The sequence below is a fragment of the Cololabis saira genome, chromosome 20 (genome assembly GCF_033807715.1).
Source record: "Cololabis saira isolate AMF1-May2022 chromosome 20, fColSai1.1, whole genome shotgun sequence".
Taxonomy (NCBI): domain Eukaryota; kingdom Metazoa; phylum Chordata; class Actinopteri; order Beloniformes; family Belonidae; genus Cololabis; species Cololabis saira.
In genome coordinates, this window is record NC_084606.1 from 23,239,428 (window position 1) to 23,263,876 (window position 24,449).

The 24,449-nt window shown below is 44.4% G+C and overlaps 1 protein-coding gene across 1 annotated transcript; it reads right to left on the reverse strand.

The window, feature by feature from the left end:
* Positions 1-1,152: 1,152 nt before the first annotated feature.
* Positions 1,153-18,687, reverse strand: si:dkey-6n21.12 (schwannomin-interacting protein 1). The gene is made up of 7 exons (XM_061710529.1): positions 18,459-18,687; positions 15,495-15,743; positions 13,856-13,980; positions 8,118-8,220; positions 7,900-8,028; positions 4,220-4,337; positions 1,153-4,144 (listed from the first exon to the last, which is right to left on the reverse strand). Exons 2-7 carry the CDS (start codon positions 15,741-15,743, stop codon positions 4,044-4,046), a joined length of 825 nt encoding a protein of 274 aa, XP_061566513.1. The 5' UTR covers positions 18,459-18,687; the 3' UTR covers positions 1,153-4,043.
* Positions 18,688-24,449: the final 5,762 nt, after the last annotated feature.

Consider the following 24,449-nt stretch of genomic DNA (forward strand, 5'->3'; position numbering starts at 1 on the left):
TAAGAAAGTCACATGACCTCTCTCGTACCGCTCCGCCGATGCAGCTTCGTCTCAATCCAACATTTCTCTGCTTGGCTGGAAATGCCAGTTTAGATTTATTTGTGGGATTAAAACTGCTGTGCTCCTGCGGTATTACACCTCGGCACAGATGACGCCGGCTCACAGAGCTACGGTGGACATCTTGGCAGGGGCCCCCTTCACCCGCCGGGTGGTTCCGCCCCTGTAGCGCCTGTATCCTGGGTGAATGGGTGCAGGAGATCAGCCAAACCTTTCCTCCTGCATCTGTGCCACAGTGGAAGGTAGTAACAGAGCAGAGTCACAAAGTTGGAGCGAAACAAAACAAAACATTAAAAGCTTTCAGCATTATTTTTGTATTGTTTTTTTTTCAGCGCTCATTAATTGAAGCAGCCGGGGCGTTTGCTGACTGTGGACATTGAGGTGGAGGACAGAGATGTCTTTAGGTTGTAAAACACGTCCGGCCAGAGAGGCCCCACCCTGTCCGGTGAAAAGTTGTGGCCTGCTCACTCCTCAGATTAAAAAAAAAGAAAAAAGTTTCACATCATTTTATTAGGGTTAGCTTGCATATCATCCAGTCTTCTGATTTAGGTTTGGACATGGATATATTGGAGAACTGGGGAGGTTGGGGTTTTCTGGGAAAGTAGTCCTCCTGGAAATGTCCCTGGACCCGGTTGAGAACCCAGGACTCCAGGAGCGCCCCAGGGATGCGGTTGGTCTGCCGGGGTTCCTGCACCGGGAATCTGTTCCACTGAAGTAGCTTCGTTATTCGGTGGAAGAAGAGCTGCAACTTCATTCGCTCCAACATAAGTTCAGCTTCACGAATGAGACGGAAGCATTTAGTCAAGAATCGATTCGATTCCGATTCTTAAGATTCAGAATCGATTATCAAGATTTGATTCGATTCCAATATTGATTTGGGTTAGTGTTATTAAAACAGTTTTTTGAGCTGTTGCATGAATTATATGACTGTAGTTCTGCAACATATTAATACTAGTATTATATTGAGATTCAACAGCAAGTATTGGCAGCTAATGATGCTGTAAGGACCAATCACCTCCCAGAATGCTGATAGAACTGCTTTCAGAAACATCTGAGGGGCAGAATTACCGAACAGATCCAGGGCAGCAAACAGAGGACAGATGAAATCGGTTTTATTTTTTCCCACATTCCGTTTTTCCAATGAAATATAGACAATTTATGCAATTATAACTGAAAACATTAATGTTTTCATACATTTAAACATATTTAAAAGGCAAAAACATGGACCAGTTATTCTCATATCCAACAAAACATTCCTTTTTTGGGCATAAACAAAAAAATACCAAAAGTTGCAATGTAATGATACGAATCGATTTTTAGGAATCATTATGAGAATCGATTTAGAATTTGAAAATCGATTTTTTCAACACAGGCCGACTCTGAAGAGTTTAAAAGTAGAAGTTAAATAATAACGGAGAGGCCGGCCGGGGGACCCAACGTGCTCGGTACAAACTGCAGCCACCATAAAAAAAAAAAAACAACCAAGAAAACAAAACAAGCAAAACACAAACAAAGCTTCGACTGAGGCGTTAAAACAGAGCAGAAAGGTTGTTACAGTGAAGTCAACCTGAAATGTGCAGTTGTGGTTTAAAGGATTCATCATAACAAACATCTTTAACTCTTTAGTAAAATAAAAATATCAGAAAAACGTTTCTAACAAGATACGAGAGAAGTGATGAGATGAATCCACCTCACCTTCATCTACAGTCACTAGTTCCTACTCGGGAGTCCAGGGATCTGCCGGAGGAGCTGGGGAAAATCCCCAAATCAGAAACTCAGAGGCAATGATCCGTTTAACCCCCGACGTTAGACGGGTCGCGGACGTGAACGGGTCCCGGCGGCACCGATGACCAACGCTGGTGGACGGTGTAAGGGTTCAAACTACACCGTAGCTGCTCCCGGGAGGGGGGCCCATCATTAACCCCCACCCCTAAAATGCAGACGAGCCAATGGCTGTCGAGTACCAGTTCAGCAGGGACCAGAACTCATGGCGCTTTTCCACTAGCACCTACTCAGCCCGACTCGACTCGGTTTGGTTCTTTCCCACTAGGGGTCTAATGTGCCGAGTAGATACTTTTCTGTATCTACTCTGCCGAGGTTCTAAGCGGCTGAGTCGGCTGTATCTGACGTCATCACACTACAGGCCACCGATTGGTCGGGGGGTTGGAGTCAGACGTCTGAGTCAGGATGTGACATCAGTGAAAGAGCGACTCTGACGGCTTCTTGTTCATTTTATTCCAGCGGCAACAGCAGCAAATGTCTGTTTCCGATCCAACTCTGAGGTGCAGATGTTCATAAACCTGGTGGCTGAGGAGAGAATTAAAAAGGGATCTAGACGGGTGATAAGGAACGACCAGATCCACCAGGAGCTCTGTCACTTCATAGATGCTCGCGGCTCCAGCTGACTTTTCAGCAGCACCGAGACAAACTAAAAAAAATTAAAAAGCGCCATCATTGCAAACAAAGTATCAACTAGCGCTCTGGGGGGGTATTGCGGCGAAATGGAGTGACGGAGAAGTCCGAAGGGTTCACGACGGCGTCATGGCAACGGCGTAGGCTCTGCGTTGGTTTAACGCAGAACTATAATTCAGGCTTTAGTGTTGTTGTCTTCTTCGTTTAGATACACAATCAAATACATCACAGCAGCTTCACTCCAACCTCCTACTTCTACTCCAGGTGCTGAATTGTAGTGGAAAAGAAACTTGGCCGAGTTGAGATGAGTAGGTTCTAGTGGAAAAGCACCATCAGACATCTGCAGCTTTCAGCTCCACAGAAAAACACTGAAGATCCTGAACTCTCGTCTGTTCGATGGAGTTTATGCTAAATAAATGTAAAACAGCATGTCTACACTCTCATCTAGCAGCTCTTCAGAGAGGACGGACATTTATTTTCTTCCTAAATCCAAACAAAACAGAGCTACATGTCTGCGTTGGTTCACATCGTTGATCCTGGGTGGCGCACATATTCCCTTTTACTTGAAAACATCTTGATACAAGGTTTTCACCCAGACTGTAAAACTGTAAACAACGTTAGCAACACTAACTAAGGGGGGCGGGGCCTCCTGACACTCCAACTGTAAACTCCGTCAGGAGGGATTTATGACGCTACGTTAGAAGAAGAAAACCTCTCAGTGTCAGTAAATCACCGCGGCGACGAACCGATCGGGACTGATCGATGGAAACTGTTTAACTGGACATTACAGCCCCCTGAACGTCGGCGGACTCCTCTGGAAGAGGCGTTTACTGTACACTTGTTTAACCATCTCATGCTCTTTTGTTTTAGTGTGTTATTAGTAACATTTGTGAAAAGCGCTGATAATTTTACCACTAAAACTGCGACATGACGACATGCTAAAACTAGATTTCTGAGCTGTGGTGTTCAGTTTGGGGTCTTCGTCCCTCCTGCCCTGATACGGGATCACACCCCGCTGACGACGTAAACTGAAATCCCTTTTAGTCGTTTCCCTTTTGAAATGTTTCCTCTTTTTAGTTTCAAGTTTTAGAGTTAAAAAAAAATTTAAAACAAACAATATCATCAGTCCATTTTTCTGGTTTTCCAGCTTCATTTTGAAACAGAAAAACCAAACAAGGGCCGATACTCTGATTGATACTTTAGGGGCTAAATAACATGAAAATGATCCTGGCAGAAACATTAAGACCAACGTGAGCGAGCTTCGTCCGTTTGTTCTTCACTGAAACCTCAGCAGAGCAGATGACGCTGAGATGTTCACCAGACCTGGACCAGATGACGTCACGGTGACGACCGATGCTGCAACGGCACATCGGGGGGAAACCACCGATTCTATCCTCAGAAATGTTCAGAGATGCAGATCCCATCACTTCCCTTCTGCTTCTGCGGCCGGTTGAGGAACTGGACGTCTTGTTTCCCACATCGCTGGGAGGGAAACTAAAAAAACTAAAAACAGAAAGAGATGTTCCCTTCAGGGCGGTAGGTGAACCTCGGCGAGCAGCGGCTTCGCGGCGGCTTCACAGCGACGTCAGGTCCTGCACCTCCAGCAGCATGGCGTCCTGCTCCGTCCTCAGCTGGTCTCGGATGTGGAGGCACTTGACCAGCTCGGAGCTCAGGTCTGGGGGGGGGGGCAGGTTTAGACTCACTCTGAAGCACAGCAGCGGCGGTGTCATGAGACGGCGGTGGTGGTTACCTTGGGTGGCCTTGCTGAGGGAGGAGCACAGCGCCTTCAGGTCCTTGATGTTCAGCCTCTGCAGGTCAGCCAGCTCCAGATGTTTCCTCTGGACCGCCGCTTCTGTTCCAGCTGCAGCCTGTGGAGAAGACATGTGACTGTCCAGAGGAGAAGGGGGGGGTCTGGCTCGGCTTCTGATGTGCTCCCGTTGACCTCGTGGTGGGAGCTGAACGTGAAGCAGCGCGGACGCGGACCATCACCTGAAGTTCTGGAGAGCTGGGAGCTCCCCAACGCCAGAGGTCAAGGTAGGACCGGTACCGGAGCCGGAGCTCGGCAGCGAAGTAACGACGCTGCTGGCCATCATTGTTAGCAATATTTATCTTATCATAGACAAAGTCTGTGTTTCTACACAACACTTATGATTAAATACGTTTATTTGATTCTTTAAACTCTGCTAACGTTACCGAAACGTGTCCGTGGCTCAGCAGCTCGGTACGGGACATGGATCAGCTACAGGGAAAGCGGTGCCCAAACGCTGCTGGAAGTTTTTACATAAGCTTGAAAGGTGTGTACTTCTCAGCGCCCTTGAATGCTAACGTAGCGCTACTGCCAGGTGCACGTCCTGGAGAGGTGCACGTAAAACACGAGTTATGAGTAGGATGATCAGCAGTTTGGACGTCGCTAAGTGTTGCGAGAGTGAAACTCAGGCTGGTGCTGCGTGGTGCGGTTAGCCGCTACGTCCTCACCCCCCGGCCCGGACTCGTCAGCTGGAGCTACAACTCTGCAGGGGTGCACACAAGCCAGGACTCGAGGGCTAGTCTACTGCATGTTTTAGATGTTTCTCTGTCTTCAACACACCTGATTCTAATCACTGGTCATCAAGGTTTACACAACTCTGTTGGTGACACAGCTTTGTCTATCAGGGTTGTGTTGAGGCAGGAAACATCTAAAACGTGCAGTAGACTGGCCCTAGAGTACCGGCTTGTGTACACCCCTGGTTATAATCTGCTACATCATCCAATATTGTCATGATAACTTGTTTGTTGTTCTAATCTGCTACTGCTACTACCGCTACTACTAAATATTTAATCACTTTTCCAACTGTTGCTCTGCTTAGTGCCCCCAACTGGTCACCGCCGGTACGACGCGCTCTCCTGGCGTACTACGCGAGCGACGTTGCAGGTGGTGGTGCACTCGAACGGAGGCGAACGCAAGCACCAACAGCAAGTATATCTGGGCTCTAATACGTCAGACGTGCACACGTATCCTCCGACACGTGTGCACATCCCTACGTTAGAACATTGACAGTTATATGCAGCATTCACATATCCAGTGCACTTAGTCGTCCCTTGTTCTGCGCGGCAACGTGCTCATTTATGATAAGCCATCATAATGAACAAGTGGGGGCAAAGTCCTCGTTCTGTTTATGACAGTAAATGTAAATCAGACAGTTCTCCACAAAGAGATCACGTCATTTCTGAGAGCCGCCGAGGACAACCCCTACCCCCATCCCCCCGTGACCTCGCTCGAGGAGGGTAACGCAGCGAGAGGGCGATGGGCTGGGGTTGACCAGATCAACCAACCCTCAGCGAAGGTCGGGAGCTGAGGACAGAGCCAGGCGACGCCCAGATGATCCTGGGAAGGATGGACAGACTCACCCCAAGAGGTGGGGGGAGGAACCGAGTCAAGCACAGATGCTGAAACTCCTGGAAGATGAGTTGGGGTGGGTCATCCATAGGGGTGTAACGATACACTAATCTCACGATACGATACGATACAGGATATTGAGGTCACGATAACGATACGATATTATAGCAGTATTTTTTAACAACCTTGCATGAGGAATATATAACTGGAAAAAAATGTCTTTTATTTAAAAGACACAAAATACAAAACAATGCTGTGCATTTGCCCTATTGTTCCAGTTTGTAATGCTTTATAACTGTTTAAGTTTTAAAGAGAAAGCCAGGCCAACCATTTTCCACAAACTGAACTAAAAGTAAATGTCAGGTTTGCATTATGCATCTTCAGTTTCATACAAGTACAAATATTTTGCCACAAACTGAATAGTTTATCTCATGTATGATTTGACTTTTTTCTTTTCCAGAAATTTAACTAAAATTGAATAAATAAATAAAAGTAAATAATTACATACAATTTTACATCATAAAACAGATTGATTCATGCTCACCTTATAAGTGTAAGAGGAGATTTATTTTTGTTAAGAAGGTTATTTTGGTAATTCAGGGTTCATTATTTTATAAATATATTCTTTATATTCTGTAAATTAGGAGATATATTGACACTAGTCAGTTTATCTGTAGTGATTAGTCTGTTTTAGATTGGGCGGAGTGATACAGCACTAGGTGCTGTGTTGATGTTCTAAAATCCTACGCTGTTGAGCGGACATTAAAGTACTCTCGATCTCAGCAGAAGTTGTCGCCGTGTTTATCCTACTCACAACCCGAAAAAGGTTTAATTTAATAAAAGGTAAGGCTTAACTCTACACCAGACTTAAACGTTCAGAGTTCAAAACCCCCAAGACTCCCGTGATCGGGACCGCAAAACGGGACTACTTTCTTCTGTGCGGACTAAGATTTTGGTCCGCGGGTCGACGCGCGGTCAGATGCGCGTTTCTAGTCATCACAATAGATTAATATTAATAACCATATATCGCGATACACCTTGTCACCTACGACACGTATTGTGACGTTTTTGTATCGCAAAATTTCGTGGCACGATATATTGTTACACCCCTAGTCATCCACCTGGTCAGGATGCCATCTGGATGTGGGACCCTTAGGTCAGGGTGAGGGGACAGACTCCCCATTGACTTGTCAAGACCTCTGTGTAGGAATGGGTGATATTTTACCGTTCACGATATACCGTAAAAAAAATTCCCCACGGTAAGAATTTGTCATCTCGCGGTAAAAACGATAAATTCCCGTTGATGACGTTTTTGTGTAACAAACATGTCGGAAGGCAGATCTGAGAGCGAGGAGCTCGTTGTTAAACGAGGCTCCAGCTCCGTTATCTGGAACTGGTTTGGATTTAAAAAGAGAGACGAGGAGCAAACATCATCTATTATATGCAGAGTCTGCAAAAACAGAAGGAAATGGTTGTTACATTTTTATATAACGTTTGACTATTAGGAAAAAAAATTACAATAGTATTTAATTTGTGGCATGTTCCAACCACAGGTTAATTTGCACATTTTATTTATATTAGAAGTCATCACTGATTGGATTTTATTTTCAATGAACTTTTATTTATTTGTCCTGTTTATTTATCAAGTTGTATTTTCTTCTACTTTGTGATTTTATAAGCTAAGAAAACTTGTTTTGGGGGCTCCTAAGACTGAATGTGGTGATAGATTTATCGTTATCAGGATAAATGCCAGAAATCATCGTGATACATTTTTTAGTCCATACCGCCCATCCCTACCTCAGTGCCCCCCCTGGTGTAGTTGGAGGAGGTGGCTGGGAACAGGGGGCTAGGAACCCTGCTCCCGGGCCCTGCAACCTGGTCCCGGATGAGCGGAGGAAACCACATGGTTGCTTCAGTTTTACTGGACACTTCCACCAACCATCGATCAAACACACCCGACCGCGCCGTGACGGTTAAACGAGAAAAACTGGTCTGGAGACGGCCGTGACTGCGATCAGCACAACTACGGGGACAGAGTCCGGCGCCAGCCTCACCAGGGACTTGTTGTCTGTCCTCAGCCGGTCTCGGAGGCTCCTCAGAGTGTTCCTGAAGCGTCTCGCTCTCGACGCCTCGGGTTTGGCAGGATGCTGGGAGTTCTTGTGGATCTGAGCTCCAGTCCCCTTCTGCCAGTGACAAAACACAAGAGCACGTGAGAACACACAGGAAGTGAGCAGAAGAGGGGGGTTCTCTGGTTGGACTGGGGAGAAGTTACCTTGTTGCAAGCGCCCCCTTTGTTCTTTTGGTCCTCCACCTCCTCTTCTTCGCTTTCGCTGTTGTTGATGAAGCAGAGCTGGAGATTCATCTGCGTCTGCAGGCTGGAAGAAACAACCCACCTGGGCTGGTTAGTGCCGGTCGCTCATGCGTGTCAACTAGTCACCCTTGAGGCCAGGAGGCATGACGGAGACATCACGCCACGCGTGGGGAGAGGACCTCCTCGTCTCAGCATTTACTGGACCAGGACTGATTCTCCTATGGCCTAGCACCTACTCGGCTCTACTCATCTCAACTCGGCCTGGTTTCTTTTCCATAACAATTCAGCACCTGGAGCAGAAGTAGGAGGTTGGAGTGAAGCTGCTGTGACATATTTGATTGTGTGATCTAAACAAAGAAGACAACACTAAAGATGTAGAACCTGGAGGAGATGATACATGTGCTGCTGGGTCTGTGGCTTGTGTTCCATATCAAGTTAAAAAATGAGAGAGAGAGAAGCTTCAAGCAGCAACGCTTTTTAATTTTTTTTTTTGTTTGTCTCGGCGCTGCTGAAAAGTCAACTGGAGCCGTGAGCGGCTATGAAGTGACAGAGCTCCTGGTAGATCTGGTCGTTCCTTATCTCCGTCTAGATCCCTTTTTAATTCTCTCCTCAGCACCAGGTTTATGAACATCTGCACCTCAGAGTTGGATCATGAAAGACTTTTGCTGCCATTGTCTGTTGAATAAAATGAACAAGAATCCGCCGTCAGAGTCGCTCTTTCGCTGATTTCCACATCCTGACTCAGACGTCTGACTCCAACCCCCCGACCAATCGGTGGCCTGTAGTGTGATGATGTCAGATACCGCCGACTCAGCCGCTTAGAACCTCGGCAGAGTAGATACAGGAAAAGTATCTACTCGGTACGTTAGACCCCTAGTGGGAAAGAACCAAACCGAGGCGAGTCGTGCTGAGTAGGTACTAGTGGAAAAGCGCCACAACAGTATGGTGGGACCTTCAAGTCCCAAAACCTGGACCTGAAGCCAGAGAGCAGAATGGACCAGAATCCTCCTCAACCATGAGACACAAAACTTATCTGAAGTTCCTGATGCTGAAGGTGGATGAACAAGTGTTCAACTATGGGTTATATTTACTTTGTTTTAAACACTGCCTCTCTATTTGATCTTAGGGGGGGGTTTAGACCCTCATCATTCACCTCCCGGTTTAAAGAACCCTAGAACACGGGCTCCAGACGGGCAGGGTCCTCTCATGTTGACCGATGATCTGACCAACAGCTGAATGTTTTTACGGCTGCCTGTGATTATTCTGTCATTAAGTCTGGACTAATATGTGAATACAATAAAACCTGGAGTAAAGCAGCAGCTCCACAGCTGGACGCCGGCTGGACGCTATCAGCACCATTTTATCGGACTGTCCACATAAAAATCAGGCCGAAAGCGCGTCAGCGTCTCCCTCAGTGGGTTAATGGCCTCTTGTTTGTGCAGGTCATCAGGCGGGAGAACGGCTACGTGGGATTGTTGCTTTACTGCTCATAAACTCAGCAGACGTCACACTTCCTGCACACTTTAAATGGAGAGGAAAGAAAGGACGTTTGGAAGGGGTCTGAGGCGTCTTCCTCACATTAGTTGGAGCTGCCAATCAAAAGTCCACGCCCCTTACTGGCCACAGACTACAACTCTGCCTGCAACAATCCCCCGTGCATCGTCATGGAAACTGGGGAACGGCAGGTCTGGGTCCAGGCCCCGGGGTTGTCTTTACCCACAGATTTCTGCAAGAAGGTTTTTCCCGTCATGTCATCTGATCTGATTCAGATAGTGAACTCATCCCTTTTGTAGGGTGGTGTTCACCTGACCTAGAAGACGTTGAAGGCCTTGAAGACAGAAGTCATCAAACCACTGTTTGAAAAGACCAATCTGCACAAGTTGCTAATGAAAAATTACAGACCCATCTCAAATCATTTCATCAGTAAGGTTATTAAAAAAGCTGTTTCACTTAAATAACTCTGACCAACCGCTTTGTTATCTTCCAGGTTTTCCCTGAGACTGCCCTTGTCAAGGTGTTCAATGAGATCCACATAAATACGACTGTGGAAGAACCACAGAGCTGGTACTATTGGACCTCAGTGCAGCAGTTGACACTGTTGACCACAGTATATCACTAGAGCGACTGGAGAATCGGGTCGGACTTTGTGGCGCAGTTTGAGTCTTACTTAAAGGACAGGAACTACTTTGGTGTCAATAGGTAACAACTAATCAACAAAAATTACAGGTGGGGTTAGTGTGTTGAATAGATGCATGGAACAAATCAGTGAATGGATGTGACAATGTTCTTCAAACAAAACTGAAGTAGTTGTTTTTGGACCAAAAGAAGAGCGTTTAAGAGTCAACACACAGCTTCAAGTGTTACAGCTACAGTACCACCCACTGATCAGACCTGAAATCCGGGTGTAGTCACGGACTCAGACCTGGACCTTCAGACACATTAAAACAATTACAGAGTCGGCCTTCTACCACCTGAAGAAGATCTCCAGGATCAAAGGACTAATGTCTCAGCAGGATCCAAAAAACACTCGTCCATGAGGTTATCTGCAGGTGACTTGATTACTGCAACAGTGTCTTCCCAGGTTTGCCCAACTGCCAATCAGACAGCTGCAGCTGATCCAGAACGCTGCTGCCCGGGTTCTAACCGGAACCAAGGAAGTGGACCTCATCAACTCATCGGTTCTGAGATCTTTACACTGGCTCCCTGTTCCTGAGAGAATAGACTTTAAAATACTTCTGTTTATAAATCCATGAATATTTTAGGACCAAAAAGACAGAGACTTGTTGTTGCCATATCAACCATCCAGACCTCTCAGGTCTTCTGGTTCAGGTCTGCTCCGTGTCCCCAGAACCAAACATGGAGAAGCAGCATTCAGCTTCCATGCTCCACAGATCTGGAACAAATTATTTTGACTTTAACTTTAAAAAAAATGTTAGTTTCAGTACTCAACTTTAACTCTGGTTCAAGTCTGACTTTTTCTTTATTCTGCCGCTACACTGTAGCTCATAATCTTTACTCCCTCTTTACTTTTCATGTTTTTATCGAGTAAAGGGCCTTGTTGCTGAAAAGTGTTTTACTAATAAACTTAACAGAAGTTAATTAAATCCAGTCTTATTTCTACAGCGTCTATTGCAACAAAAGTTGTCTCCAGGATCTTCCCAGAGACCAGAACATGACCCCCGATCAATTATTACATAATCAATAACAGGGAAAAAGTCCCCTTTAAGAGGGAATAAACCTGGATCAGGACATGGACTAGAAGGAAAACCAGTAGAGCAGGAAAAGAGAGGATGAAGAATAGAACCAAACCAAAAACGAGCACCTGTTTTATCTGGATTTAGAAGCGAACGGTTAGCAGATATCTAGGTGTCTCTGTCCACCTCAGTGGTCTCTGGGTGGGGGGGTCAAACGGTCCCGGTTTTACTGAACGTGACGAGTCCCTCAAAGACCAGTTCTTAGATGATGACCCCCAGAAATAATCCAGTAAAGAGGGAAGGTTAGCTCTTACGTCGTGCCTTGAATCCACTAAAAACTATTTTAAATCTCAGTCTTTAATCTGGCACCTTAAAAACGGTTAAAGCCCTTGCAGCCAGGCAGGAAGAGGCTCGGGATCTGATTTCCTGTGTGCTGGACTGTTGTTCCGGACCTACTGACCCGGATCCACTGACCCCTCTGGAGGAGATCATTAAACACCTGCAGATCATTGACAAACGGCAGGAAGGAGAACTCATGACTCCTCCGAGATCTTTTAATAGCTCCCGGCTCAATTTAAGGCCCTTAATGATCTGCCTCAACCCCAAGGTTCAGATCTAGCCCGGGAGATGCTTCAGATGTGCAGGCAGCTCTGACCCGTCCTCACGCTGCCCCCTGCTGGACTCAGCCTCCTCTGCTACTCTTGTTCTTACCCTGGATTCACACCGAAAGCGTCAAAAATCTCCTGTGGAGGCTCAGGACGCCTGCATCGCTGCTTGCTAAAGTCTGTCCTGGCCTGCAGTGGGCGGGGCTTCAAGCTGCGCTGCAGAACTGGAGGAACAAAGTGCATGTAGTCTACATATATCTATATATAGCTGCACATCTTCAGTTTCCTATTTCACCATGGATCACACTTTGGGAAGCCTTCTTTATATTTTAGTGGTATTACCGCGTAGATAAGAGTGAGTTTGATGCTCCTTAACAAGGTTGGTCCTGGATCAACATCAACCATCATCGTTGGTCCCGGTGAAGCTGCAGTCTGTCTGCGGTGAACACTGACACACCGGGTCGGAGCGGATTTGGTCATGATGTTTAAACTGTGTTTTGTGATTAATAAACACGTTTTTTTTTTAATTATTTTGCGTTGGATCGATGTAGCAAATAAAATCGTTTAGAGCATCCAGCTCCTCAACCATCAGTTACGTGTTTCACCTGAGCAGAGTTCAGGTAAAAACGGCAGTCAAATCAGCAAAAATGTCAGTTTACTGGATGAAATATATTAATTCCTGATAAAATAAGTGTGTTAGTGCACAGCTATGCTCATGTACGCATAAGAATGTGTACGTTTGTGTGTACATGAAAGGTCTGTGATTGGACGCTGCCTCGGCGTCGCCGCTGCTCATTTGCATAAAGTTCAGATTTCTCAACTTCAAATTCATGCTCTGGACAGGCTGCTCCCGACACCTCTGACGCATCTCGCAGCGCGCTTTCATAGACAATGAATGGCAACCGGACGCCTATAACGCCCATGACGCTTTTGGTATGAATCCAGGGTTACGGTCCTCTGGCCCGGATCAGCCGGAGCCAGCCCTCCCAGCTGAAGTCTGCCGGGGCCCCTAATCAACAGGCCCTTGGTGCCTGTGGGCCGGCCCGACTGCACCGTGTCTAAAGCCGAGGACACACCAACCCGACGTCGCCCGCTGTCGGACGACACCCAACGGCCAACTAGCACGTACGTTCTGCGCAGTCTGCGTTTCAATTTGCTGCGATGTTTTCGGAGAAGAGCCGCCGGTCCGGGGCGCAGCAGCAGCTCACGTGCAGACGTGATCGCCAGGTCAACCTGCCGTCGTCCCGGGGAGAAACCTGAAGCTCTGTGGAGAATTACGGGCGCTGGCTGAAATAAATAATTTAGGAAGATAAATGTTGGTTTAATAGATGAAATCTACGTGTTACGGGCCAGCCCTGTCCCTTGCGGTGTCTGTGTTCGGGTGTCTGTGTGTGAGACGTAGTGGGTGCAGCGGAGAGAGAGAGTGAGATGCCGGTGTGAGCGTGTGGAAGACCGTTACAAGTTTTCAGTTACTTTCAGTGTGTCCTCAGTTAGTGTTAAGTTGTCGGCCCTCAAGTATTTTGTTTGCTCTTTACAAGTTTTTAATAAATGTGCGAGGTCGCACGGACAGTATTCCTCCGTCCTTTTTTCCTTCACTTTCCCCGGACTCTTAGACAACGCCGGTTACCAGCAACGAGCCAGAAACTGTAATTAACTACCAGCTCCCCCGACTACGGTTCGGAGATATGTCGACATGTCGAATCGGCTGAAAAGCTGCCGACGGGCGGCCGACCTGTGGCGACGTGCGGGACACACCGGGGAAACTAGCCCGACAGACGCGCACCGATGGCCCGACGGCCGACAGTCGGCTTGGTGTGTCAGGGCCTTAACCCCAGCTTCCCTCTGCAGGGATGAGCGCGGGTCTGGTGTGGTGCCGCTAGCTGCAGGTGTGTGAGCGTACCGGGACGTGAGTGCCAGCACGTGGCTGTTGCAGGCGTCGTTGCCGTCCTCCCATCTGTCCGTCCTCCTCCCTCGGTCCTCCGGCCAGCTCACCGGGCTCCTGAGGCGCTCCAGAGAGGCGGCGGTCTGAAAAAGCCCAGCAGGAGTTAGGTCCTGCCCACTACAGGGTCCTCAGCTCTGAGCAGAAAACACTAACTGATAACGGGCTCTGGTTCCACCCGCGCCGGTGCGCTGGTCCCAAAGACCCAGAAAACATCACAAACCACCTAAACACGGCTTATCACCCAGCATTCAAGGAGCAGCTGGGAGGAGGGCCGTGTTAAATAAACTACCAAGCTTCTGGTGAAGCTTTAGCCAGAAACCTGGAAGTTCTGGTTCCACAGAAACCAGAACCAAGGTAGCACCACCCAGGTCAAGACGGGCTTCCCAGGCCGGTATCAGGCCCAGCCGAGCTATCCAGTTTAGGCCTGTGTTGAAAAAAAAAAAAAAATCGATTTTCCGATTCTAAATCGATTCTCATATTAGTTCCTAAAAATCGATTTGTATGTCTAAAGATCGAATTTTTATCATTACATTACAACTTTTGGTATTTTTTTGTTTATGCCCAAAAAAGGAATGTTTTATTGTATATGAGAATAAAAAAAAAATAAATAAATAAAAATCGATCTAGACATACGATTTTTAGGAATATGGGAATCGATTTAGAATCGGAAAATCGATTTTTTTTCAACACAGGCCTACTACAGACCGGTCTTGGTCTCAAGACCACTTTCTTGAGGTCCTCGTCTGGTCTTGTCTCGGGTCTCTGTGTCTCTCCGCGTCTCAGACTCTGATAACAGAGTCCGTTGCACCAAGGTGACAGAATCTGCTGATCAGCAGTTCTTCCTCTTGTTAATGTACAGTTTTGTGAACTATTTGTATTTTGCATTTGATTTAATGTTTTGGTGCATCTGCATGTGTCTGTATTTAATTACAGTTTTGTGTTTATAACGGCCTTGTTTGAATAAATATATGAATAATATTTGCATATCGTTGTGATTGATTAAGCATCAGGTTAATTTCAGTGATGCTGATATACGGTGTAATCTGATTACTATAATGGTAAATAATGTAATTTCAATCTTTAATATTTAAAATTCAGGTTTCATCTCCAAATTAAGTCCAATTTAAATCAGTAACATTTACTATTCACTACTTTTCTGAGGTGGAGGGGGGTGTTGGAGCTGGTTATTCTGTTAGAGGACTTTGGGACTAGTTAGTAGTCGTGTCAATCCTTAAAAGCTCTGGAGTCAATCCTCCAATAGTGTAGAAATAGCGGTAGTGCAGTCACCACACATATCTGATCTCAGCTGATGGATGAAAACATTTCTAGTGAGTTCAACATCATCATCCACTTCTCTGTGTTATTGTGCTGCAGTTGAAAACAACCTCATATGGAAACTAGCTGAACCAGGATGGAGCTGATGTTCTACAATCACGCAGGATCAGGAAATAACTAGGTTTGTTTTGGTCTCGGTCTTGAGATGAACTAGTCTTGGTCCTGATACTCTCTGGTCTTGGTCTGGTCTTGGTCTGGTCTTGACTACAGTCCACCTACAGACCTGCCCAAATCAGAGACCAGTGTCACGCCGACTCCTCACCTTCTCCCGCTTCTCCTCCTCCTGCTTCTCCAGCTCAGCGATGCGCAGACTCAGCGCCTCCCAGTGCATGATGGGAAGGCCCAGGTTGTCCTGCTCGTAGCCCTCCTGCCAGCCCAGCACCGCCCCCTCCGCCCCCTCCTCCTCCTCCTCTTCATCGTCGGCATCCTCGTCGCTCTTCCGGTCGTCCTCCGCCTCGTTGCTCTCCTTCTCCTCTCGCTGCTGCCACAGTTTCTCCTTCTCTCCCTCCATCTGGAGGAAAAGCAGCAGGTCGGGTTCAAATCCCGGTGTTTATCACGGAAAACAGTGCTGCAGGAACCACTAGGGTCCAGATCCAGACCTGCAGTTCTTCTACTGACCACCAGGGTCCGGATCTACTGAAGTCCAGTTTAAATCGTTCAACTCAACAGCAGAAATAAACATATTTTCAGTCTGGTACTAAACCAGTTTTGGTCTCCATGGTTACTTTTCACATCCATGACCCCCAGAGGTGTATAGTAACAAAGTAGATGTACTTTTGAGAATTTGTACTTTTTTTTTTTTTTTTTTAAATCAGGACTTTTACTTCAATACATTTAAAAGTTAAAAAATAAAATTAACTTAACAACTGTATGCCTTTAGAAAAGATCACTTATAATGTAAGACGTAACCCACAGAGATTCTTACAAAAATGGCAAGCCTGGATTAACTTCCTAGAAACATGATTGGGTAAAGTTGTACTGTATCACCACCTTGTTTATTTTATTATTATCATTTATTTATTATTATTTCCCCCCCCTTTTTTTATACTTATGAATATCTGGGTACAGGTACACGGGTGTTAGTGCGAGTGCCTGTGTAGCTGAGCTTATGTGTATGCATGCAGATCTAGGCTATATGTATATGAACGCGTGTATGCCGGGACTTGTATGTACATGCATATATAATTATATGCTTCATATTATTATCATCTTCATAATTTGCTATATTTTGTTTTATGTTTATTCTTTTTGCTGTCCTGTAATGTTAAAAGTTCAATAAAAAAAATATACCAAAAAAAAAGTTAAAAAATATACTTTTACTTCGTTACTTTGACATTTGCCACCTTGTTACAAATTAAAATAATCAAAGACTTATATTTTGCAAGAAAGACAGTTTATTTTTGATGTTGTATTCTATACCACATTTCATTCACCTGAAAGTGAAATAAAAAAAAACAAGGGAAGGATCATTTTTTCACAAGATAATTTTGATACTTAAGTACATATAATGTGAGCTACTTTAAGACTAGGAATGGGCGATATTTTACCATTCACGATAAACCGTCAAAAAAATTCCTCACGATAAGAATTTGTCATCTCGCGGTAAAAATGATAAATTCCCGTTGATGATGTTTTTGTGTAAAGCTGATTTTTGGAAGGAAGGAAGGAAGGAAGGGAGAGAAGAAGGAAGGAAGGAAGGAAGGAAGGAGAGAGAAGAAGGAAGGAAGGAAGGAAGGAAGGAAGAGAGAAAAGAGGATGGGAAGGAGGAAGGATGCCACTTTTGCACTAGTATCGGTTGAGCCCGGCTCCGCTCGGCGCGGTACGGCACGGTTCCACCCGTGTGTTTTCGCATTGCCAGGGGAGAAGCGGGCAGGTTTGGGTGAAGCTGCTGTGACGTACTCGATTGCGCAACCGCTTTGTTCATGTCGCGCTGATGAGAAATCAGCTGGAGCCGGGAGCGGCTGAGAGTAAAACAGCCCGTCTACATCCCTTTTTAAATTTTTTCTCCTCAGCCACCAGGTTTATGAACATCTGCACCTCAGAGTTGGATCACCAAACAGACGTTTTGCGCTTTATAATAAAATCGCTGCGAGCCGCGAGTCGCCCATGGGGAGTCGCCTCGCTCTGACTCCCGCTTCCTGATTCAAACGTCTGACGGCCCCGCCCCCCGACCAATCAGAGGCGCGGAGGGTGGTGACGGCCCCGCCCCCCGACCAATCGGTGGCGAGGAGGGTGGTGACGTCAGAAATAGTCCCTTCTCAGCCCGCAAAGAACCTGGCTGAAATGGTTACAGAAAAAAGTATCGACTTGGAGCGGCTTTACCCGTCTCAGCCCTAGTGCGAAAGCGCAAAATGGGGCCATAGCGGGTAGAACCGGGGAGAAGTGAGACTAATGCAAAAGCGCCAGGAGAGAGCAGGAGGAAAGAAGGAAGGAAGGGAAAAAAGAAGGAAGGAAGAAAGTAAAAGAAAGAAAGAAAGAAAGAAAGAAAGAAAGAAAGAAAGAAAGGATAAATTCCCGTTGATGACGTTTTTGTGTAACAAACATGGCGGATTTGAGAGCGAGATAGATTTATAGTTGAAAAGGTGGAGTTGAATTGGTATTTTTTTAAAGTCATTTTTATCATTATCGGGATAAATGCCAGAAATTATCGTGATACATTTTTTAGTTCATACCGCCCATCCCTATTTAAGACTTTTACTCAAGTCATTTTCTTATGGGTGTCTTTAACTTTTACCAAAGTCTTTTTCAGTTATGGTATTTCTACTTGTTCTAAGTACTTTCTCCACCTCTGATCCCAGTACGGGGGTGAATTCTCCGGGTGATCTGTGACGTCACAAGCCCCCTGCAGATCTACTCAGACCAAAGGCCGCCCCAAACACGTCCACATGTTACACTGGGCTGTATTCAGCTTATATTGTACTTCACTTTGAATAAACGGCCCCAAGCACAGCATTCATTTCTTATTTTAGCTTTCCCTATCCCCTTTAATTGATCATGGGCAGGGATTGATCAAATATAGCTTATATTTAGCTATCAGAAGGGTTTAAGCTTAATTCTGAAGCTAAGTATTGGGATCATTTTTTCCAAGGATGAAAAGGAGAAACTTTGCGCCAGAATTGGTGGAAAGGTGTCGAAACTTTTAAACTTTGGGCCCGTTTAAAGCTGAAACCAGTTTAAAGTTGGAAAAAGTTGGGCTTAAACGTGTAAAGGAGAGGAAGAAACGTACCAGCTCCTCCCGAGAAAACTTTTTCCTGCACCGAGCAGCTTCGCTGTTTGCCACATAGTTCAGTTTCTTCCTCCCCAACTCCTCCTCATCCTCCTCCTCCTCCAACTCTGCAGATGTTTAATCCCCCCGTCCTCAAACAAACAGGGAAAAGTTCAGCCCGTCAACACTTCCCCCGTTGTTTTCTTGGTTTTGTCACAAAGACAGACGGAGAAGGAGGACTCGCGTTGGAAGAATGTTTCTGGAAGAAACAGCTCTGATTTCAGGTTTCCCCGCTTCAACTTCCGCCTACATTCAAAATAAAAGCCCGCACCTGAAGACAGTTATGAGTTACTGAATTCACGTGTTAAAAGTGGAAGCTGCAGAATCAGCAGGGTCTGGATCCAGACCTGCAGTTCCTCTACTGACCACCAGGGTCTGGATCCAGACCTGCAGTTCCTCTACTGACCACCAGGGTCTGGATCCAGACCTGCAGTTCCTCTACAGACCACCAGGGTCTGGATCCAGACCTGAGCTGCGTCCGAAATCAGATACTTCCACCCTAATGAGTATGCAAAATGAGTGTGCGAGATTTTTTAGTGCGTCCGAAACATTAAGATAAGATAAGAAATCCTTTAATAGTCCCACAGAGGGGAAATTTGCAACGTACTAATTCTCCATTCCGGAGAATTTTTTGAGTGTGGATTGATGGACACTAGCCAAGCAGAAACTTCCCAAAATGCAATGCAGCGGCGTTTGGTTGCTAAGTGATGCGTATATGTCATAAGTATAATATTAAGTATAATAATATTATTACATAACATTAATATTATAATATTCGCATATAATAATTAGTGCCACGGCCTCCAGCCAGAGGCACGACTCCTCCAAAGCTATGCAATAGCAAGGAGGAGTAATGCCTCTGGCTGGAGGCCAGAGGCACTACTGTTATTCTGCGGGTTTATTATTCAACTTATTCATTTTCCGGACAGATTTCGGTTCGCTACTCCTCCTACAGCTTTGAGAAAACGCGAAAAGTAAAAACGTAGAAACGTGCGCCTTAAACGGGAATCGTGTGCTATGACTTTTATAAGCAATTGGCGTGCACGTTTTTTGCGCAACGTGCACAAACGTGCGCGCTAAAACCCATCCGGAATGCATTGGGAGAAGTTTGGGGCCTCACCACTCGCACACCGTTACTCTTTCAAGGTCATGTTGAAGGTCAAATTTAATTTTCAAGGTAATTTTTTGCCCAAAAAACTCCATATTTCTAGAATTAAGTCACATAGAACGGCTCTAGACCCATATTTTCACCCCCAAGGAATGCAATTTTCTGTTTGTTGGACAGTAGTGTCAATTTCATTGGGTGAGAACAGTGGCCTTCATTCAGGTTTAAGATGAACAGAACCTCAGAACTAAGTCACAGTGAAAGAATAGGGTTTTATTAAAATAACACACAAAAAACATCAGGTGTGCATGTTTAAACTCACTTAACACCTACAATGCTGCCTCTATCGCCTCGCTTATTGATTAATTTTGAATTTTCTGCAAACCGGCAACTAGGGGGCAGTCCCAATTTGTTTGCGGTGCTTTTTGAAAACCTTATGTCCATAACTAACACCATGCCAAATATCAAAAACTTGTCACCAAGTGCACGATTTTCATGAATTCCCTCCCAGCTATCTGGAAGAAAACCAGCTTTGATTTCAGATTTTCCCACTTCAACTTCCGCCTACCTTCAAAATAAAAGCTCAGGGACACCTCATCAACCCAATTGCCTTCACCCTTCCTGGCCTGGTGAATTTCTTTAGCCCCTTTTTGTGAGTGAAACTATTTTTTAACTATTTGACTCGATCCTGAATTGAATTAGATGCATTTTTGAATGCCATGAACACATGGAAAAAAAATTATCACCCAGCAATTCACTTTAATACAAAAGAACAAAATTAACTTAATAAATTAAGTATCTTTCTTAAACATAAACCTGTCCTGCTTAACTTAAAATTGTATAAATTAATATAAAACAATAGAAAAAAGCAGAACATCCATTCTGCAATAGTGCACATTTTTAGTGCAATAACAAAAGTGCAAACAGAAAGTCTGTAGAAAACTTGTAAACATATTTGTGCCTCAAAGGCCATGACTGTAGGCTACAGTTGTAGTAAAACAGAAAAAAAAAACTTATGAACTCAACAGCTCAATGCCATTTTCTAGTAACTGAGCTGTTAGACACTTTGCTACTGATGTTTCAATGCAAATACAATTGTTTTGAATACAATAAATGAGCCATGGTGGTTCAACAATATACAGTCGGATGAGTGCATTAAAGCATTCATCACACAGAGGAAAGACACTGAAGAGGAGAAGAGACGAACTCTGGTAAGGAGGTTTCTTTTAGATGTTTGACATCTCTATCATCTGAAGCTGAATATAATGCGGATGGCTGAAATTCCCAAAGAATATAGAAATAAATGAAGAGATTAGGACTCCAATGATGTTATCAGAAAGATATTGACTGATTCAGATTTGAACCACACCTTTGAGGGAATTTACTGCTTGGTTCAGTGACGATCCTGCAACATTTGTGGTGAAACTGAAATGGTGTAGTAAGTCTATTTATTTCAGGCGGGGGTCGGATTCCACCAGATCCTGTTAATAACTTCTGAAAATGTAATTTCTATAGGCACAGCTAATGGGTAGAGGGAGTTTGGCTTGGGAGTCTCATGATTTCATCCCTGTGGATGTTATGACCCTGCTTAAGCTGTCAGCCCAACATATTCAAGCTGTTGCTAGAGTAGCTGAGCATGAAGCGGGTTGGATGAGAAAAGGCTGAGACTATGGTTGTTAGTAGGAAAAGAGTTTAATACCCTCACTGGTTTTATTTATTTTTAACCTTTATTTAACCAGGAAGTCCCTTTAGATTAAAATCTCTTTTTCGAGGGAGACCTGGCCAAAATAGCACACCATCACAGAGTTACAAAAATTATTTAAAAAAAAAAAACACATTAAAACAGACTAAGAACAACAGACACATACAACAAACTCCAGTTCAGAAATAGCAATTGCACTCTTCAGTTGCACAGTTTTTTGTCAGAGCTTTGAACTCTCCCAGGGAGACCAAATCATTAAGCTGTAATGTTTTCTTAAGATTGTTTCATGACCAGGGCGTAAAATAGGAGAAAGCTGCTCTACCAAGCTCTGTGCAAATCCTTGGTACCTGGTAGAGCAGCCATCTAGTGGAACGAACATTATAACAGCTGTTGGTGAGTGATGGGAGAAACATACCAATGCTGCTTTCTTCTTAGGCTTGGTGAAGGCCAGGAAACCAAATCATAAAGTACACAGTGATGTGTCTGGGAAACTATAAAACATAAAGCATTGTGATAGAGTCTAGGGAGCAAAGTGTAGAGGAGGCAGCATGCATGTATATAATATCCCCATAGTCTAGAACACTTATGAACGTAGCCTGTATAAGTGTTTTCCTAACTGCTAAATTAAGGCAGGCCCTATTACGATAATAAAAACCCAGCCTAACCTTTAGTTTTTCATTAGGTTCTCAATATGCACTCTAAAAGAGAGCCTATCATCCACCCAAAAACCCAAGTATTTGAAGGATGATACTCTTTCAATTGAGTCATCTCCTAAGGTATGAATGCCAACATCTGAGATCTGGGAGCAAGTTATAAAAAGATCATAAATTTGGTTTTCTTAGCATTAAGAACCAACTTAGACCATATAATGAGCTCATCAACAGCCTGACTCAGAGAAGAGGCAACAGAGTAGATTATTGTATCATCTGCATAAAGATGTACTTTAGCTGTGAGCATGTCCTTCCCAATGTGATTTATAAAAATAGAAAATAAGACAGGTGGTTGGAGAGTGAGGTGCTGCTGCAGGATGAGGATTTCAATCAGGATCTTGTTTCCGAAATATGCAAGTAAAAATTAAAAAAAAAGTATTCCTTTTAATCCATTTGATTGTGTGCTTCTTTTCCAGATATGGCGGTCAATTCCTCATCCTCCAATGCCTCTCTTGTTCCTCCATATCCTTCCTTCATAAACTTCGATCCACTGACAGACTTTCATTGTTATACCTCCAGACCAAACATTTTCTTCATCACAACTTTCTACATCTTAAGTATATTCCTTCTCCTCCCTCCTACCATCTTCATCCTCTACCATGGTTTCCAACGACTGTGCTCCTCCTCCTCACCAGCAATGAGTCATTCCAACTGCTTCACCTACCACATGGTCATCATGGACCTGATTTATGTTCTAATCTCTGTTCTCTATTTATGCGCTTTCTACAAGGAAGACCGCAACATTTTAGTTGCAAACAGGTATCTATCAACCTTCAAATGGCATGGACAGACGCCCTTTCATCTACTTATGTGTGTGGAGCGTTACCTGGCGGTCGTTCATCCCATCACCTACAGGAGCCTGAGAAATGAAAGATGGATCAGAATCAGAAACATCAGCATTGGTTGCATCTGGCTGCTTTGTTTTGTATGGATGAGTATCACAGTTACCCAAAACCTCTTTCTATTTGTGGATGTTTGCATTCTGATGCTTACCGTAGCAGTTGTGTTGTTCTGCAGCCTTTCTGTTCTCCGTGTTTTGATTCATCCTGGTCCACAGGAGCAGGGCAGGGAGAGGGTTGACCAGTTCAAGAGAAGAGCCTTCTACACTATTGTGGCCATACTGGCGGTGCTGCTATTGAGGTTTTTTTGGGGTGTGGTGTGGACTGTTCTAGACATTTCAGAAACAATTTCAGTATGTTTCATGTTGACATATGATCCCTGGATTAATGTTCCCAGCAGCCTTGTGGTACCTCTGGTCTTCCTTCACAAAGAGGGAAAGTTAATGTGCTGCAAGACCAATAATCAGGTCGGATCAGGGTGAGATTTCCATTAATAAAACTACTTCAGACACAAAAACAGAGATTCAGAAATGTTCAAATTATTGTTGGTTTACAATGTTAATAAAAAGCCTTTAAAGGTCTCATAATATGCAGTTTTGATCTCTATTCATATTGATGAGGTTTTACTGTGATCACGACTCAAACTCTTTTGGTCTGTGGGTCATGGAGCCTAAATTTTATTTTCTTTGTGCAGCAACGCTCACTTTTGGCCTGCCCTCCCCTGCTCACGCTCACTACTGTTTTTGAAAGGCAGTTCATGTGCATGCCATACTGGAGATTTGTTGTGTGTTTTATGATATAAATTAGTTTAGCTGCTGTTTGAATTTGCCTTCCTGGATTTAATTCTCTGCTGCTATGTTAGCTCTTCGTAACACTGTTCAGTAAAGTGCTATAAAAATAAAAGTTTATTATTATTATTGACTATATTTTACCTTTTTTCACCAGCTCATTTATCAAGCAATTATTTGTTTTACTGTCACTTTGTTGACAGTGTTATTTGAATGCAAATGAGTTCATTTTAATACATATCAGAGAACTATAATGAGGCGGGTTGGTGAAACATTTCAGTGTACGAAAGCTTGTATCACTCAGGAGAAAGACGCAGAGGGATGAAGATAAGAGACAGGTAAAGTTGGGTTTAAGAGTGAAATAAAATATGTAGATGTGAAAGGACTTTGTAGTAGTTTGATGCTCAAAGAGCTTAAATATTCATCAACCAAGAATAAGTCTTTTGACATTTTGCTCTTAAAATCTTTCATTTGTTTAATGTAATTTTCACAGTGCATATTGGCAGTGCATAAGCTGTAAATGGTAAGTAATTGCTCATTCTGCACTTGGCCAACTCGATGGCCGTCATTTGGACCAGTTGACTGGACCGGTTTCAGTCTGCTGGCTGGTCGAAAGACTGTTGCTTCCCAACACAGTCTCTTCATTTTATCCCATCACATATTTGTGTAAAATTTTGGCACAACTTTAAATACAACTTTAAATACATATAATGTAGTGTTTTTGCTTCAGAGAGAGTAGGCTGGGTCTTTGCATGGCCAACAACAATCCAATAATAAACTTGAAATCAACTTAAATACCGACAAGCAT

Coding starts and splice junctions, on each gene's coding strand:
- si:dkey-6n21.12 (XM_061710529.1), bottom strand. CDS start 15,743: ATGGAGGGAGAGAAGGAGAAACTGTGGCAGCAGCGAGAGGAGAAGGAG. Junction 8,221..13,855: donor GTGCTGGCACTCACGTCCCG/GTACGCTCACAC, acceptor TGTTTCTTCCAG/CCTGCAGACGCAGATGAATC. Junction 4,145..4,219: donor CCTCAGCAAGGCCACCCAAG/GTAACCACCACC, acceptor CCCCCCCCCCAG/ACCTGAGCTCCGAGCTGGTC.